Below are 16,735 nucleotides of genomic sequence, written 5' to 3'. Positions count from 1 at the left end.
GGACATGATAGTCTAATGGAGAAGACAACATGCAACAATTTATAGACAGAATGTAAATATAGAGAGAACAATCATATACAGGATAAACTGAAGGGGAATCTTAAAATAAAGCTTCTTGTAGAAAGTGGCATTTTAGCTGAGACTTGGAGGAAGTCAGGAACAGAGAGAAGAAGAGAGAGAGCGAGTGGAAATGCGCTGTCACAAGATGGAGTGTAATGCTGGAGAAATTGAGGCAAGACAAAGATTAGAGGGTTTTTAATATTTTAATAGTGGAAAGTATTAAACAGCTGGCTGGATCGGACTGTTGTCTCAAAGCACCCAGCAACAAGTAAGTGATTCCAGAGACTTTTTATAAGGGCTCCAGCTATCAGGGAAACAAAGGCAAGGGGGATATAGCACTAGGTGGATGGAAGTTCCAGGAAAGGACAAGTTGGGGGTGAAGAAAGAAGGATCATAAACTCTGACAAGTTGGAAACAAAGAAGCTAGGAGACAGGACATCTGAGCCAGAAAGATGCCCAAACATTTGAGGTAAGCCATCTGGAGTTTTATGACTCTTTGGAATGCCAGAGTGTCTAGAGCTCTGCAGCACTAGTCCTATATCAGTCCTAATGGCCAGGAAGGGGGAGTTGCCACCAGGGAAACTGAGGCAGAACAATTCAGGGAAACTGAGGGAGAAATGAGGCATAACAGGAGTATCTTGTGCAAGGAACAGCAAGGAGACCAAATGTCACTAGATCATAAAGTATGTGGAAGAGAGTTGAGGTATAAGAAGACTGGAAAAGTAAGAGGAAGCCAAGCCATGAAGAGATTTAAAAACCAAACAGAGAACTTTATTTTTTGATAAGAGTTTATTAAATAGGAAGGTGATATGGTCAGATCTGCATTTTAGGAAGATCGTTTCGATAGCTGAGAGGAAGAGAGTGTGGAACAGGGAGAGACTTGAGGCATGAGAACCAACCAGGAGGTGAGAGTCCAGGTGTAAGATGATAAAGTGGTAGTGATGTCAGAAAAGAAAAGGGGGTGTATAGGAGAGATGGTACAAATGTGCAATCTACAGGAATTGGCAACTTAATGGATCTGTAGAGTGAAAAAGAATGAGGAATCCAGGATGATACCTAAGTGCGAGCCTGAGTGATTAAGAAGAAAGTGGTATCCTTGATGAGAATAGGGAAATTAGGAAGAGGGGAAGATTTGGGAGGAAAGATAATGAGTTTAGTTTGGACATATTGACTTTAAGATACCTCTGGGACCTCTAAGTTTGAGATGTCTGATAGGTAGTTGAAGATGTAATAAAATATTTAAACTAATCCTTGGTACTATATATCACTGTTGTGCGGAAAAGGAAAACATACCATTTTATTTGTTTTTAAAATTCAATTTAATTTTCAGTTTCAAATTCTTTCCTTCCCCTATCCCCGCTGATGTATTGAGAAGATTAGAAAAAAAGGGCCATTACAAATATGTTTAGTCATGCCAAAAATTCGTGCATTAGCTATATCAAAAAAAAATTTAAGAAAGAAAAGAAAATATGTTTTATTTTCTACTCTGAGTCCCTCAGTCCTTTACCTAGAGGTGGATAGCATGTTTCATCATGAGTCCTCTGGAGTTCGGATTGGTTACAATATTATTGTTATATAAAAATGTTCTCCTGGTTCTGCTTGTCTTAGTCTGTAATAGTTCATGTGAGTATTCCCAGGTTTTTCTGAAATTATCCCCTTCATCATTTCCAGTACAAGAATATTCCATCACAATCATATACCATAACTTGTTTAGCAGTTCTCCAATTGATGGGTACCTAATGAGTTTCCAATTCTTTGCCATCATAAAAAGAGTTGATACAATTTTTTTTGGTACATTTGGGTCCTTTTCCTCTTTCTTTGATCTCTTTAGGATATAGAAGTAGTAGTAGCATTCTTCGGTCAAAGTATATGTTTGATTTAATAGCTTTTTTTTTTGTATTCCAAAATTGTTTTCTAGAATTGTTGGACCAGTTTACAGCTCGACCAATGGTGCATTAGCACACCAGCTTTCCCACAGTTCCTACAACATTTGTCTTTTTTCAGTTGTGGTTGTTCTTAGTCAATCTGATGGGTATGAGGTGATATTGCAGACTTGTTTTAATTTACATATTTCTAATGATTAGTGTTTTGGAGCATTTTTAATGTGGCTTTTTATAGCTTTATTTCTTCTTCTGAATATTTCCTGTTCATATACATTTATAAATTGGGAAAGACAGCATTTAATTTTGAAAATTTGCCCTATGGAAATACGAGTCAGAAGGCAGAAATGAGAAAGGTAGTTCAAAGCAATACTGTGGAAAGATATTTTTGGTAGCAAAATATGTTGCAGCAACTAGTCTACTTCAAAGAATTGAGTTTTTTCAAAGGATAAAAAAATTGACAGATCAATGACGGAAATAAGGTCTCTTTAGCATTCTTAGACATGGAAAGGAACTGCTTTCCACAATAATCCCACAAATATTAAATATTTATTGTATGTTAGGTACTATGAAAGTTGCCAATAATACAAAAAGGAAAAATGCCACAGTCCTTGCTCTGGTAAAGCAGATTATGATGTGATATGCTGATAAGAATGATATAAAGTAAGGAGAATGTGATGGGAATAAAGAGAAAATACAATTGTTCTAGGAAGATTTGGGATCAGAGATTATAGAACTGGAAGTGGCTTAAGGACTCATGTAACCTAATCTCCTCATTTTACAGATGAGGAAGGTCAGATTTTCTGGCTTTTATATGGTACAAAAAAGGGAGAGGCCAACATGTATAAAAAGGTTAATTATGTTATTGGTTTTTTGATGCATCAGTGAATAAACATTAAGCACTTACTGTATGCCAGACATTGTGCTATGCACTGAAGCTGTGGTTATATCTCATAAGGGCACAACAGATTTAGAAATATTTCTGTTCTTTTTAGGGAGAACTGCTTTCCTTCAGGCATTCAAAAATAGCACAGCGAAGGGCAGCTGTTCTCAAAGGTTTCAGGACCCCTTTACATGCTTAAAAATTATTGAGGACACCTCCCCTGCAAAGAGTTTTGCTTATGTGGATTATATGTGATGTTTAGTCATTCATTTTGTGTCCAACTTATCAGGAACCCATTTGGGGTTTTCTTGGCAAAGATACTAGAGTGGTTTGCTATTTCCTTCTTCAGTTCAGATACAGCTACAGAAACTGAGGCAAACAGGATTATGTGACTTGCCCAAGACCATACAAATACTAAATGTTTTACCTTAGATTTGAATTCAAGCCCTCCTGACTCTAGGTCAGATGCTCTATCAATTGTATCATTTAGCTGTAGAGTATCTACAGATACTCTATAAGAAATAAAAACATTTAGTATTAGTAAATAAAAACATTTAGTCTTAGCATAGTAGTATTAGTATAAAAACAATTTAGTATTTAGTATTAGTATTTAGTATGAAAATAGTTTTAATTTCAGAGAGTCCATGAAAGGGTTTTGAGGTCTCTCTGGGCCCCAGACTACATTCTGAAAACCACTGACCTAAAATTTACAAGGCAAACTCAGACACCATCTAATCCAAACTGAACTTGAGTAGGAATCGGCTTTCCATCACTCTTGTCACGTGGCTAGCCAGCTTCTTCCTAAAGCCTCCTGTGATAAAGATAGCTCACTACACTCAGGCACAGTCCATTTCTCTTTGGGACAGTTCTGATCATTCGTAACCTTTTCCTTGTACAAAGTCCAAATCGACCTCTCTCTAGACTCCTATTACTTCTAGTTTTGCAGAAGGCCTTTCTCACAAAGGTCAAGCCTTTTCCGTGGACCTTTGACTCCATCCTATCCTGTCTCCCTGGTGCATTGCCCTCCTAAACATCCCTCCTTTTCAATCTCTAATCCTCAATCTCTCCCTAGCTTCCAGCCCCTTCTCTATTATCTACAAACATGTCCAAGTCTTTATACCCCATCTTAAACAGCCACAGTCTTAGAAAAAAAAATGCCTACATTAATTGTTTCAACTTTGCTTTCCTCTCATTTTTCACAATCCCTGGTAATCTGGCCTCTGCCTTAATTGAAACTACTCTCCCTAAAGTTGTGATCTATATCCTGACCACCAGATCCACTGGCTTTTCCCCAGTCCTCATCCTTGATCATTCTGCAGAAACTGATCCTGTTGACCACTCTCTTCTCTTAGATCCTCTCTTTTTTACGTTTTCCCAATACTACTTTCTTCTGCTTGTCCTTCTGCTTGTTAACCACTTCTCACTCTCCTTAGAGTTTTTTACTTCTTTTCAGTCTCCTTAGCCAGCCCATTATTCACATTATGTTCTCTAACCAGGGTATATTACAGGTTTCATCCTTGTCTCTCTTTTCTCTCTATCCCCTCCCTCTACTTGTCATCAGCTCCTACAGGTTCAAGTATTATCTCCAAACAGAGGATGCCTAGATTTATATATCCAGCTCTGGTCTACCTCCTAAGCTCCAGTCGGGTATCATTGACACCAAGGCCAACAAAACTTTGACTTCTGAAATTCTTTCCATATTTGGTCTCTGGTTTTATAATCTCCCTTTTATAAGGATATGGTTTTACTTTTACAAAATTCCAAGAAATGAAGTCATATCCTCACAGAATGGATTTGGCAGAGAAAGCTTGAATTACTGTCTGAGGCAAGCAGGAAAGGGCACTGTTGGGGATCAGCTCAACTTTACAATCCCACCCATGGGGAGGTCTTAGGTTGCCCCATCTTATTGTATCCAATCAGATGTCAAATCCCCAAGGTTAAATTTCCCCTATTAATCTGTCCATGGCCTCTGCCATCTTTGCTGAATCCCTTTTGGGTTAACCCACTACAGCATTCTGCCTCATGGTGTTTACTCCTTATTATAGCTAACTGACTCTTTTAGGATGCTAAACTCTATGGATTTATGGATATTGACCTCTTTTCAGTCTCCTTAGCCAGGGTTCTATGGATTCTATCAGTCAATATGCATCCCCTTATGTACCATATCTCCAGCCTTTGCATAGGCTGGCCCTTTTCCTGGCATTCCCCTTTTCTTATTTCTGTCTCTTAGAATCTCTAGTTTTATTTCCCAGTCAGCACTAATATCCCATCCAACTTGAGGCCCTTTCTGGTCCCCCAAATTATCACTATCTCCCTGTTCTGCTCAAATTTCTTTGGATTTGCTTTATATAAATTTTAGATCTATTTAAATGTGTTATGTTGTTTTCCCTTACAGAAAAATGCTTTTTGAAGGCAAAGCTGATTTTATTTTGTCTTTGTATCTCCGGTACCCAGAGCAGTGCCTGGAATAGCACGTATTTAATAAATGCTTGCAGAATGATTATTATGGTTCACAAGTCTAGAAATTCTGTCAAAAGGAATGATTGATTATCATGATCCACAAGTCTAGAAACTCTGTTAAAAAGAAATATACATTATCCTGGCTTGAATCATTTTATTCCCGGCAAGTCCTAGCAATCATTGCTCTGAGTGCCTGCAAACACTTTAATGTGTTTGGAATCTTTCCAGGAATTAAAACATGTTGACCTGTTATTTGAAGAAACCGCCATCTTTCCCTTTTTGCAAATCTGACCATTTTGTCTGACTCTAGGCTTGCAATAGCTTGTACTTTCTAATTAAGTTTTCCCAAAGATCAAACAAAATGTTTGGAAAAAGCTTAGCACGTAGATAGATGTTGCTTAATAAATGCTTATTTCCTTCCCTCTCTTTCCTCAAAGATCACTAATGGGACCTCAGCAATTAAATCTATATTGTTATCGCCCTTAGATAGAGTTTATTTCAGCCTGATGGCAATAGTTTGTGAAAAAAATCTAGGGGTTCTTAATTAACTTTTCAATTTCCTTTGAAGCATTTTTGTCCTACACACCTCGGTCTGCAGATCCTTTTCACTGACAGAGAAAGGAGAAGTCTGATAGGAGTTGAGTGGTTTTGCTTTCTCAATATCCTTGTTTTGTCAAGTTCAAAAAAATCCCTGTTGTCACGTTTTAAAAATCCCTTTTTTATCTTGTCATCCATCATAGGTCATGAGTGTGCCAGACTATGTCTGGGTACTCTTCTCTTTATCTAGAACTATAAAAAGATATGACCACTTCCTGGTAAGTTTCCTAACTTTTTCTTCCAGAAACTAGATCCTATTTGGTCAAAAAACCCTTCAGAATTAAGTGAATTGCTCAAGGTAATCAGCTACTAAGTGTCTGAAGCTACTTGAAACATCAATGGCTTTCTTTACCTACTAGTTTCAGGAGAGGAAAGTTTGGGGGGAGATAAACAAGCATCAGAGTTTTGGAAGGTAACTGGATCGAATCTGTCATATACTTTCTCTTTTAAAAAGCTGTCTATAAAGTTATCAAACTGTGCATACCCTTTGATCCAGCAGTGTTACTACTGGGCTTATATCCCAAAGAGATCATAAAGAAGGGAAAGGGACCTGTATGTATACGAATGTTTGTGGCAGCCCTCTTTGTAGTGGCCAGAAATTGGAAACTGAGTAGATGCCCCTCAATTGGAGAATGGCTGAATAAATTGTGGTATATGAATATTATGGAATATTATTGTTCTGTAAGAAATGACCAACAGGATGACTTCAGAAAGGCCTGGAGAGACTTACACGAACTGATGCTGAGTGAAACGAGCAGGGCCAAGAGATCATTATATCCTTCAACAACAATACTATATGATGACCAATTCTGATGGATCTGGCCATCCTCAGCAATGAGATGAACCAAATCAGTTCCAATGGAGCAGTAATGAACTGAACCAGCTACGCCCCGCGAAAGAATTCTGGGAGATGACTAAAAATTACATTGAATTCCCAATCCCTATATTTTTGCCCACCTGCATTTTTGATTTCCTTCACAGGCTAATTGTACAATATTTCAGAGTCCAATTCTTTGACGTCTTTTACTTGACGGTTTGGTCATGTAAAAAAAAAAAGCTGTCTATAATTGAGATCTATGGTTTCATCTTTGTTGTTCAGTTGTTCAGTTGTGTCTAACTCTTCATGACCAAATGGACCATAGTGGCCATAGAGTTTTCTTGGCAAAGATACTGGAGTGTTTTGTCATTTCCTTCTCCAGTGGATTAATGCAAACAGAGGTTAAGTGATTTGCCCAGATCACACAGCTAGAAGTATCAGAGGCTGGATTTGACTCAGGTCTTCCTGAGTCCAGGTCCACTGCTCTAGTCATTGAGCCATCTAGCTGTCTCTTTTTCTGTTTTGATTTGGATAGAGAAATGGTTGTGTTGATTGAGTTTTAATTTTCAAAATAAAAACAAGGAAAGAACTTAAGATTCTTCTGCAATAGGATCTGGGTCACATAGGATAGAAATATGACTTCTGGGGCAGCAGAACTGCCTTAAGTGAAGACTATTCTGGGCTATTAATCCAGATGGAGGCCTATCGGCAGGGAACTGAGCAGCTTGGAATATCATCTTGGGAACAATTTTTGCCATGTCCTAGATCATCCTGGGCCTTGGGAGTTTTGCTCTGCGGGTACCCAGATAGTTTTCTTGCTGCTGACTGATATACCAGGTCATGTTTTATTGGGTGGTTCACTCTGCCAAGTGACCATCTCCTGCTAAGGAAAGAAGCACAAAGCTTCTGACCAGAGGTATGGAAGGTTTGTGAGGATTCATTTCACTTTCTACCAGCAAACTAATCTGTCCCCGGTGGAGAAATGTCTCTCTCATGGGATATGTCTGAAGCTTCTGGACATTTGCAAATGTATTCTAGGTGAACTAGATACTTTGGTGGTCAGATCAATGTGTTTAAGGCTTGATGGATCTAGTCTTGTATGAGCTTTAAGAATCAAGAGAATTGCCTTCTAGGATTTAAACAGTTTACCTGGAAAGAAGTCCAGCTCAATGCTTGACCATGAGGGATCTTAGATTCTTTGTGGATCACAGATGCCTTTCTTCCCTATTTTCCCCCACCTACCTCATGTTACATTCTTGAATAACCTATGCAAATTGGAGGCAGAGTGGTTAGAGCAGTAGCCCACCTAAATAGACACCAAGAAAACATCTTAATGAGACTAGATGTGACCAGTGGTACTAGAGAATATGGATGGGTGACCTTGTGAACAGAACCAGTGACTAAGGAAAGTAGACTTTTATGAATCTGAGTGACAGAACATAAAGATTAATTCACTCTTGATGTCACCTGATCTGCCATACTGTTTCTAATGGTACTTTGGGGGGATTGGGTAGTTAGCTCAACAGATTTAGAACACTTCTTAGAACTTACAGAAAGTTGGGTCCCATTCTGACTACTGTCAATAGACCTATAGAAGAGACGGGAAAAGGGGTCATGTCCCAAGTTGTATCAGCAGAATTAGAGTGTTACCACCCTGGATGAGGCAATAGAGGGGTATGAGCAGTGTCAGCACTTATAAAGAACAGCATTGAGAAATTTAAAACCGAGCTGTTTTCTTGTACTTCAAGGACTATCACTATAAGAAAATGGCAGCTAATGCCCCAATTAATAAATCATCAAGGGGCAGCTCATTGGTGCAGTGTATAGAATACAAGCCTTGAAGTCAGGAGGATCTGAGTTCAAATCTGGTCTCAGGAACCTAACACTTCCTAGCTGTGTGATCCTGGGCAAGTCACTTAACTACAATTGCCTCAGCAACAAACAAACAAACAATTAATAGATAAATAAATAAATCACCAAAAAATATGATTTATGCCCAAAGGACTATTAAATTCATCTATATTCTTTGACCTAACAATGCCACTATTAGGCATGAATACCAAAAGAGATTTTAAAAAGGTGAAAGGGGAGAAAGAAAAGGACCTATAGGTACAAAAATATTTGTAGCAGCTTTCTTCTTAGGGCAAAAAAACTGGAAATTGAGGGAATGCCTATCAACTGGGGGAATGGCTGAATAAATTGTGGTGTATGATTGCCATGGAATATTGTTGTTCTTTGGGAAGTGATGAGCAGAATGCTCTTGGAAAAAATCTAGCAAGTCCTCCATGAACTTAAGCAAAGTGAAATATGCTATATACAAAGTTACAGCGATGTTCTGGGACGACCGGCTGTAAATGACTTTGCTATTTTCAATAGTACAATGATCCATGACTACTCTGAAGCTTATGATGAAAAATTCGATCCATACCAAGAGAAGATAACTGATTGTGTTTGAATACAGATTGAATCACACTCCCTCTCTTTTTTAACTTTATTTTTGAGAGTTTTTTTATTAGGACAGGAAACCTATGTTTTATTTCACAACATGACTTTTATGGAAATGTTTTGCATAACTTCCCATGTGATTTCTTAATAGGAGCTGGGGGTAGGGATAAGGAAGAGAATCTAGAACCCAAAAGTTTAAAAAAAAGTTAAAACAAAATCTTGTTTTATATGTAATTGAAGAAAATATCAAATAAGTAAATTCAGTTTAAGAATATGGCAGCTATAAGTGCAGGATTTTAGGAGTGAAAAGAATGGATTTCTCTTGGTGGTAACACCACATATCATTAAACTTATGATCACTGAGAAAGCTTGCTTGTAAGCTATCTCAGTCTGTAAGGTTAAGTCAAACCAAGGTGAATTTGGGAAAGGTATGGTTGCCATGGGGTTTTCCAGGAGAATTCCCTGAGTAGGCACGTTTCCCAGGTAGGTATTGTCTCTTTCTGAATATCTCTCAGAAGGCAGGATTGGTATCTGTTTCTCTTTTCTCAAGCTATGACTATATCTGGTACTCCCATACTGACTGGGGGCAAGTTTTTCAGTATTAAGTCGATATGATACAGCTTGAATATGACCTGGGTCCCTATCTGTAAAATGAGGGCATTGGATTCAAAGGCATGTGAGATCCTTTACCAGCTCTAAAATCTATGATCCTTACAATCCCATTTAAATGTGTTTTCCTTGACTAGATCCAAGAAAGAAGTACTCAAAGTTTTCCAGAACAAGATGCTCTTCTATCACTTCACCTCTCCTGTTGTGCTTTTCATGAAGAAAGAGTAGTGAGAGAAGGTCTGCCATGGCTGGAGAGTGGGGGTCCTCACTGCCATGCTGGAAGAGGATTGGTATCCTGCCATTTAATTTTGATCTGTTGTAACCGACCATCCTTGTTTCCAAACCAAACATGGGGGAGGATGGCTTACAACTTTTGTTTTAGATTCAAGAAGAGGATGGGGTAGAAATGAATAGAAGATAACTTTTCAAACCTTTTAAAGATGGTTTGAATATAAGGTTATACTATTGTGCAATAGAGTGCAACAGTAACAACAGATTTCATTACTGAGCTGTATCCTCCACAGTTCAGTCCCCTTGAGGAAAATGGCCTAGATTATGCTCCATCACAGAATCTGAGGTAATTTGATTACTCTTCAAAAAAGACATCTATATGTCTTCCTAGCTTTCATCTTATTGGATTGGAGTGCTCGATTTTGTAAAATAGCTTTGTTCTACTTTATTTATAGGCAAGTTAGAGTTCATCTGCCCTATTTCCTCCAGTCCTATAGAAAACACCAAAGAACCAGCAGAACTTTCAAATATCTTAGTTGTTGTATCTCCTATCGCCAGGTTTACTGATTTACCCTTCTGCCTATTGAGTTGTAACCACATAATGCATTCCTTTACTTCACATATCCCCTTCCATTCAAACTGATTTTCACCCATAATTCTTCCCTTCACTTACTCCTTATACCTCCACAATAGGGGCAGAGATTATTTGAAGGAGCTGAAGTCAACACAACTGATTTCCATGCCCACAGCTATTACTGGTAGGAAATCAGAAATCCCATAGACAGGTCACCTATGGTATTTGGTGAGGTCAGCAGAATACAGGTTCAAATAAAGGAACAAGCCCACCATCTTTAAGCCCCAGAGTTGGTCAATGGTATCCCACCAAGGCAAAGTCCCAAGCAAATTACTTACATAAAAAATGGTGTCTGCCCATACTTAGGTTCCATAAGCAGTAATGGTGATGGAATTCTAGCAAGACCCTACAATTCATGACAGAGCTTAAAGTCAACTTGTGCTCAAAAGGCTAATACACATAAAAATGATATCACTCTTTATTTCATACAAATCCTTACTAATTCTTGCAATCTAAACCCAGTAGATCATCTTTCACTAAATCTGGCCTTTCTTGTTGCTCAATTCATTTGTGTGATCCTTCATTTTTAAGTTTGTTATTCTATGATTAAAAATAACATCTATAAACATTTCCATAAATAAAAAATGGAGAGGATTGCATGTAAAACCACTTATATCTATTACATGCAGCTTGACTTTTTTATGTATATATCAAATTCAGCACTGTCCTAGTTGCCTCTTTCCCTCTAAATTCACTTCACTTTTTCTTCTGTGTATCTTTTTTATTAACAGTATTTTATTTTCCCAAATACATGCAAAGATAGTTTTCAACATTCACCTTTGTAGAATCTTGCGTTCCAAATTTTTCTTCCTCCTTCCCTCTCTCTCTCCGGCTACCCAAGACAACAAACTATTGAGTCTATTGGAATTGCTTTGAATCACCTCATTGTTGAAAAGAGCTGCATCTATCATAGTTGATTATTACATAATCTTGTTGCTACTCTGCTTCTGTATTTTTGTTGTACTCTTGGTTGTTGGTTGGTACTTCATTTAACATCAGTTCATATAAGCCTTTCCAGGTTTTTCTGAGATCAACTTGCTCATCTTATGGAACAATAATATTTCATTACATTCTTATAACATAACGTATTCAACCATTCTGCAGCTAATGGGCATCCATTAATTTTCAGTTCCTTGACACCACAAAAAAAGCTGCTAAAAACATTTTTGCAAATTTGGCTCCTTTCCCCTCTTTTATGATTTTTTTTTGGGATACAGACCCTGTAGGGACATTTCTGTTTCAAAGGATATGCATTTTCTGAGTATTTTTAAGTGATTTATGGATGCATAAATTTTTAATCATTTATTTTAAAATCATTTATTACTAGCCTCTCTGCTCTTCCTTCCAAAGTTAGTGGGGAAAGCCCCTTTTAATAAGCTATCATAGTAAAGTAAAACAAATTCACATATTGACCATCTCTAAAAGTGTATGCTCAATGCATCTCCTCAAGAATCCATCAGCTCTCTTTCGAGAGATGGGAAGAAGCACTGACTGTAATTCTTGAGTCCTCTTTCAGAGTTTTCTTTACAATGGCACTGCATAAACTGTCCTCCTGATTATGTTTACTTCACATGCTGGATTAGTTCATTCCAGGTTGCTCTGAATCTCTCCTTTTCATTGTTTCTTATGGCATATTCCTTTTTACTCAAATGTGACTATTTATTTAGTTATTCTCCAATTCATGGGCACCCTTTTAGTTTCCAATTCTTTGCTACAAGAGCACTGCCATGAATATTTTTGTACCAAATACTTGGTAATATTTATGTAGTGCATACTACATGACAGGCATGGTGTTATGCACTTTACAGTTATCTCAGTTGGTCTTCATGACAACTCTAGAAGGTAGGTGCTATTGTTAAATCCATTTTACAAGTAAGGAAATTGAGGCAAAAAGAGGTTAAGTGACTTTGCCTGGTTCATACAGCTGATTAGTACCTGAACTGTAGGCTGTGAACTCCAGTCTTCCTGACTCCAGCCCTTGTTCTGCCCACTGTGATACCTAGCTGCTTCATGTATATCTTTTTTGTACTACATGCCCAACCCAGGTCATAGGATATGCAAAGTTTTGTGATTTGGGGGAGGGAAGAGTTTAGTTCCAAAATAGGAGAAACAGATCCAGATGATTTTCCAGAGCGGCCATTTTCCTGACCATACCTAGAACTTTTTGGTTACCTCTTTCCCCACTGGAAACTGGGGAATGGATGGTTCTAACCAGTATCATAGACCCCATTAACCCATGTAAGTAATTGTTCTTGTCAAGTCCCATGGAAAGTTGAGTAATACTTTCTACTTCTCTTTCCAGAACTGGATGGTTCCAGAAACTGGAACTGGAAAAATGGATGGTTCTAATCAGTATCATAGACTCCATTAACCCATGTAAGTAATTGTTCTTGTCAAGTCCTATGGAGAGTTGAGTAATACTTTCTATTTCTCTTTCTGCTTCACTACAGCTATTTCCTATATCCAACACAGCATTTACTGAAATAGAGGCAAAATATTTGACAGAAAAAACTAAGTCACTTTCACCACTAAATCCAATAGAAGGGAGAAATTGAAAAGAATTCAGTTATATTATGTTCATTAGTATATAGGTTGGAGAATGAAAATATATTGTTCTACTTCAGCTAAGTAATTTTATACTAATCATCAAAGGTAAGACATTATGTTTTTTCCCATAGTTTCTGTTTTGTGAAGATATGCAAGAAAGACATGTTTCGACCAAGATTCAAGGCCCCTTCAAGAATGAAATAAACTTGTGTAATCATGCTATCCCACATATAAAACAGAGATTAGTGATGAATTTCTTGGGATGGGAGCCAACAATTTGTGAGTCATAAACAAGATACAGGATTGAGTGAAGGGTGGACCTGTTAATAACTATTTTTTTTTTAAACCGAGAGTGTGATTTCTAGTTCAAGGAAACCTTAGGCATTCAATCCGCCCCTTCCTAACTCAGGGGGAAGTCATTTATTTTTGTTGTACCCCCCCTTCTTCCATATCTGAAAGCAAGCTTTTAAAATTTTAAAAAGTATACACAATTGTATGAACATATGGAACTATCAACTATCTCTCCACAAACTTATTCTCTTCTCTCTCTCCTCAAAATTAAACAGGTAGCATCAATCCAGCACAAGTTGGATAGAATCTCATTAGCTGGAGAAAGGGAGGCAGGGCATTCTAGATAGGGAAAATGATGTAGATAAAGGAAAGAGAAGTTGAGCATAAAACTTTATGGCGAAGAAAAGCCTTTAATGACAAAATAAGATTAGCATTTATATTGTGTACAACATGAAATCACTGGGCTACATGGTAGGCTGCTGGGTATAAGAATAATGAGAAGTAAAGCATTGATTTAAAATTAAGAATTCTGTGTTCAGAATTTGAAAGACATGTAGGAAACAGGAGCAAAGTAGAATTAAACAGCTGTATGTAATGAGTGAGTTAAAGCAATCAGGAAGGTAAAAGTCATTGAAAGAAATCAATTATTTATTCAGTACTCCGAAAAAGCTGAGCTAAAATCTTTATCTTTAATGTAAATGCTCTTCCTACTGATAGTGATTGTAATATAACCACATCTTCTCATCCTTTGTGATTATAGCTTTCATTCTTTCAACTCTTCCACTGGCAATCTAACCAACACATTGCAATGGATCAGGGTTTGAACATTTCTTGGAAAACAGTGGAGCACTTGGGCTCTCTTGAAGAGCCCAGATTTTCATTTATTGAATTGCATACTTCACCTTTTCTATATCACCTCGTTCTACTTAGAGAGAAGTCAATACAGATGTGGTTTAGTTTTTTTCAGTCTCTTCCTGATCTAAGTTCCGAGCCTTCCATATAGCAAATGTGGTGACTTTTTATATGTATGGGTGTATATCTATGAACACACACTTATAAATATTTATATTATATATTTATATATTATATATGCACACATGCATATTAATTTATATATGTGCATATATATATATATATATAAAGTCACATTTGCCATGTCGAAGACTTAGAATTCATATACAGAGTAGTAAGTGGAGTTTTTTGGTATAGAATGCAAATTTATGGCAATATTAAAATGTTCCCCATAGCACTCCTCTAAGTGTTGTTCCAGAGGGAACCTTATCTACTTCAAGTGAGATTATTTTAATTTGGAAATTTGGAATTTGAAAAAAGTTTGGAATTTGAAAATTGGAAAAAAATGGAATTTTTGCAATTTGGAAAAAAATTGGAAATTTGGATTTGAAACTTGAAAATTTGGAAAAATTGAAATCTTTTGGGAATTTGGAAAAATTTGGATTTGGAAATTGGAAAACTTGGAATTTTCTGGAATTTGGGAAAAAATGGAAAATTTGGGTTTGGAATTTGGAAATTTGGGAAAAAGTGGAATTTTTTGGAATCTGGAATTGAGAAATTTGGCATTTGGGGAAAAAAAAAAGATTAATTTCCCTAATAGGGAAATAGAAAGTGAGTACTGCAGTCTTGGTGAATAATTAGTGTTCTGGGGAAACAAGAAGACTACATCATTCAAGTTTTTTTATTGGTTTGTTTTTTTAACTCCCTCCAAGGGCTTTTTCTCCTCTAGAAATATTTACACACTATTACAGAGGACTATTTGGCCAAGGACACCAAAGAGCAATTAGTTTACAAAACAGTATATTTTGTATAGGTTCCCCGTCTATGGAGTCAGGCTCGTGGGCAATTTTTCCCTCTCCGGGAAGCATTTTATCCCAGGCAGGACACCCTGGGAGCCTTACTTGGAAAGGCATCTCTCTCTAGCTCCTCACCCCCAAAATATTGAGGATTAATTCCGTGCAACGTGTCCTCCCACTCACTGGGCTTCTAGGCAGCTGATGCAATTCCAAGGCACTGGACGACAGCTGTTTTTACAGTACCACTTACTGTACAACAGAGGTTCAACGTGGCCGAGTCTTCAGCCGGGGAGAATCCTGGAAGCCCGAGCGCCTGTGGTAGCCAAAGCGGCTCTGGAGTATCCAGGCGTCACAAACTAGCTGCTGTAAATGGGGCCAGCCCCCGCCGGGCATTACCCAGATTTCGGGGGCATTTGGAGCTTCCAGGCTAAGTCTCTGTCCGTTGCCAGTCCCCGGGAGAACGGCCAGGGTTTTGTTGTTGTTGTTTTTATTTTTACACTAACTGAGCCGCACTGCCCCGCACGGTCACTCGCGCTCGTCGCGGCCCCAGGATTTGGCCCGAACAACACCAGGGCTCGAGGCCGGCGATCCCTCGCGGACGGCCCCGCAGCTCCTGCCCACCGCCGCGAGATGCTCTGCCGTGCAGTGCGATGCTCCCCCTCCCCTCGGAAGACAAAGGACACCTCCCCGGCCGCGGCCGCCCATCCCCGCCCGGCGCTCCCAGCCGCGGATCTCCCGTCCCGGACAACGCGGGCTAGTTAGCACTCCGGAAAGCACACCCCGGGCGCCCTGGCCGCGGCGCGGACCGAGCCCCTCACACACTCACTCACTCACTCACTCACCCGGGCGGTGGAGAATCTCCTCAGCAGCTGGCCGCTCCGCCACAGCATCTCGCAGGCTAGGCAGGGCCGCGACGAGTGGAGCCAGGCCCCCCGGGCGGCCGAGCCTCCCCGCTAGCCCGCCGGCCCCTCGGAGAGCAGGGCACGCCCCCCTCCAGCTGGCAGAGGCTCGGCCCGGCTGACGCAACGCCCCTAAGCCCGCCCGCTGCCGCTCCCGGCCCCCGCGGGGCGAGCGCGCGCCTCCCGGGTGCTAGCGACACGTCGGCGCGGCCCCGCACCATCCCAGCCCCCTGCCCTCCCCAAAGCCTCTCCCCTCTGCTCAGCGCGCAGGGTCTCCCCTCGGTGCAGAGTAAGGCTTTCCCAAACCATAAATGGCAACATCCATTCACTCCACACACTTTCCTTTGACTTTCTGGACAACCGTTTGTTAAAAGATATTCATGGAGGACCCAGCACCCGTGAGATGCTGTTAGGTTCTTCTACACAAAACTTAACCTAGGAGGTTACAATCTAGTAGGAGAGAAGAGTGCCATAAATAACAACATACGGCAGAATGGGCAAGAACAGGTGTGGGAAAATGTTAGATGTGTGAAAGAACTATGGGGGTAATGGGGAAAGGCTTTATGAAGACTTA

At 39.2% G+C, this 16,735-nt stretch overlaps 1 protein-coding gene across 1 annotated transcript in view; it reads right to left on the bottom strand.

The window, feature by feature from the left end:
- The window catches only part of ALDH1L2 (aldehyde dehydrogenase 1 family member L2), a 68,465-nt gene extending 52,213 nt beyond the window's left edge, over nucleotides 1–16,252 (bottom strand). The window contains exon 1 of the mRNA XM_031941042.1: nucleotides 16,105–16,252. Within this exon, the coding sequence (XP_031796902.1) occupies nucleotides 16,105–16,152 (48 nt within the window). The 5' untranslated portion in view covers nucleotides 16,153–16,252. The remainder of the gene's footprint in view (nucleotides 1–16,104) is intronic.
- Between the last annotated feature and the right edge of the window lie 483 nt (nucleotides 16,253–16,735).

Source organism: Sarcophilus harrisii, chromosome 5, assembly GCF_902635505.1.
Source record: "Sarcophilus harrisii chromosome 5, mSarHar1.11, whole genome shotgun sequence".
In the NCBI taxonomy this organism is placed as follows: Eukaryota; Metazoa; Chordata; class Mammalia; order Dasyuromorphia; family Dasyuridae; genus Sarcophilus; species Sarcophilus harrisii.
This window is presented reverse-complemented; position numbering and strand designations above follow the sequence as displayed.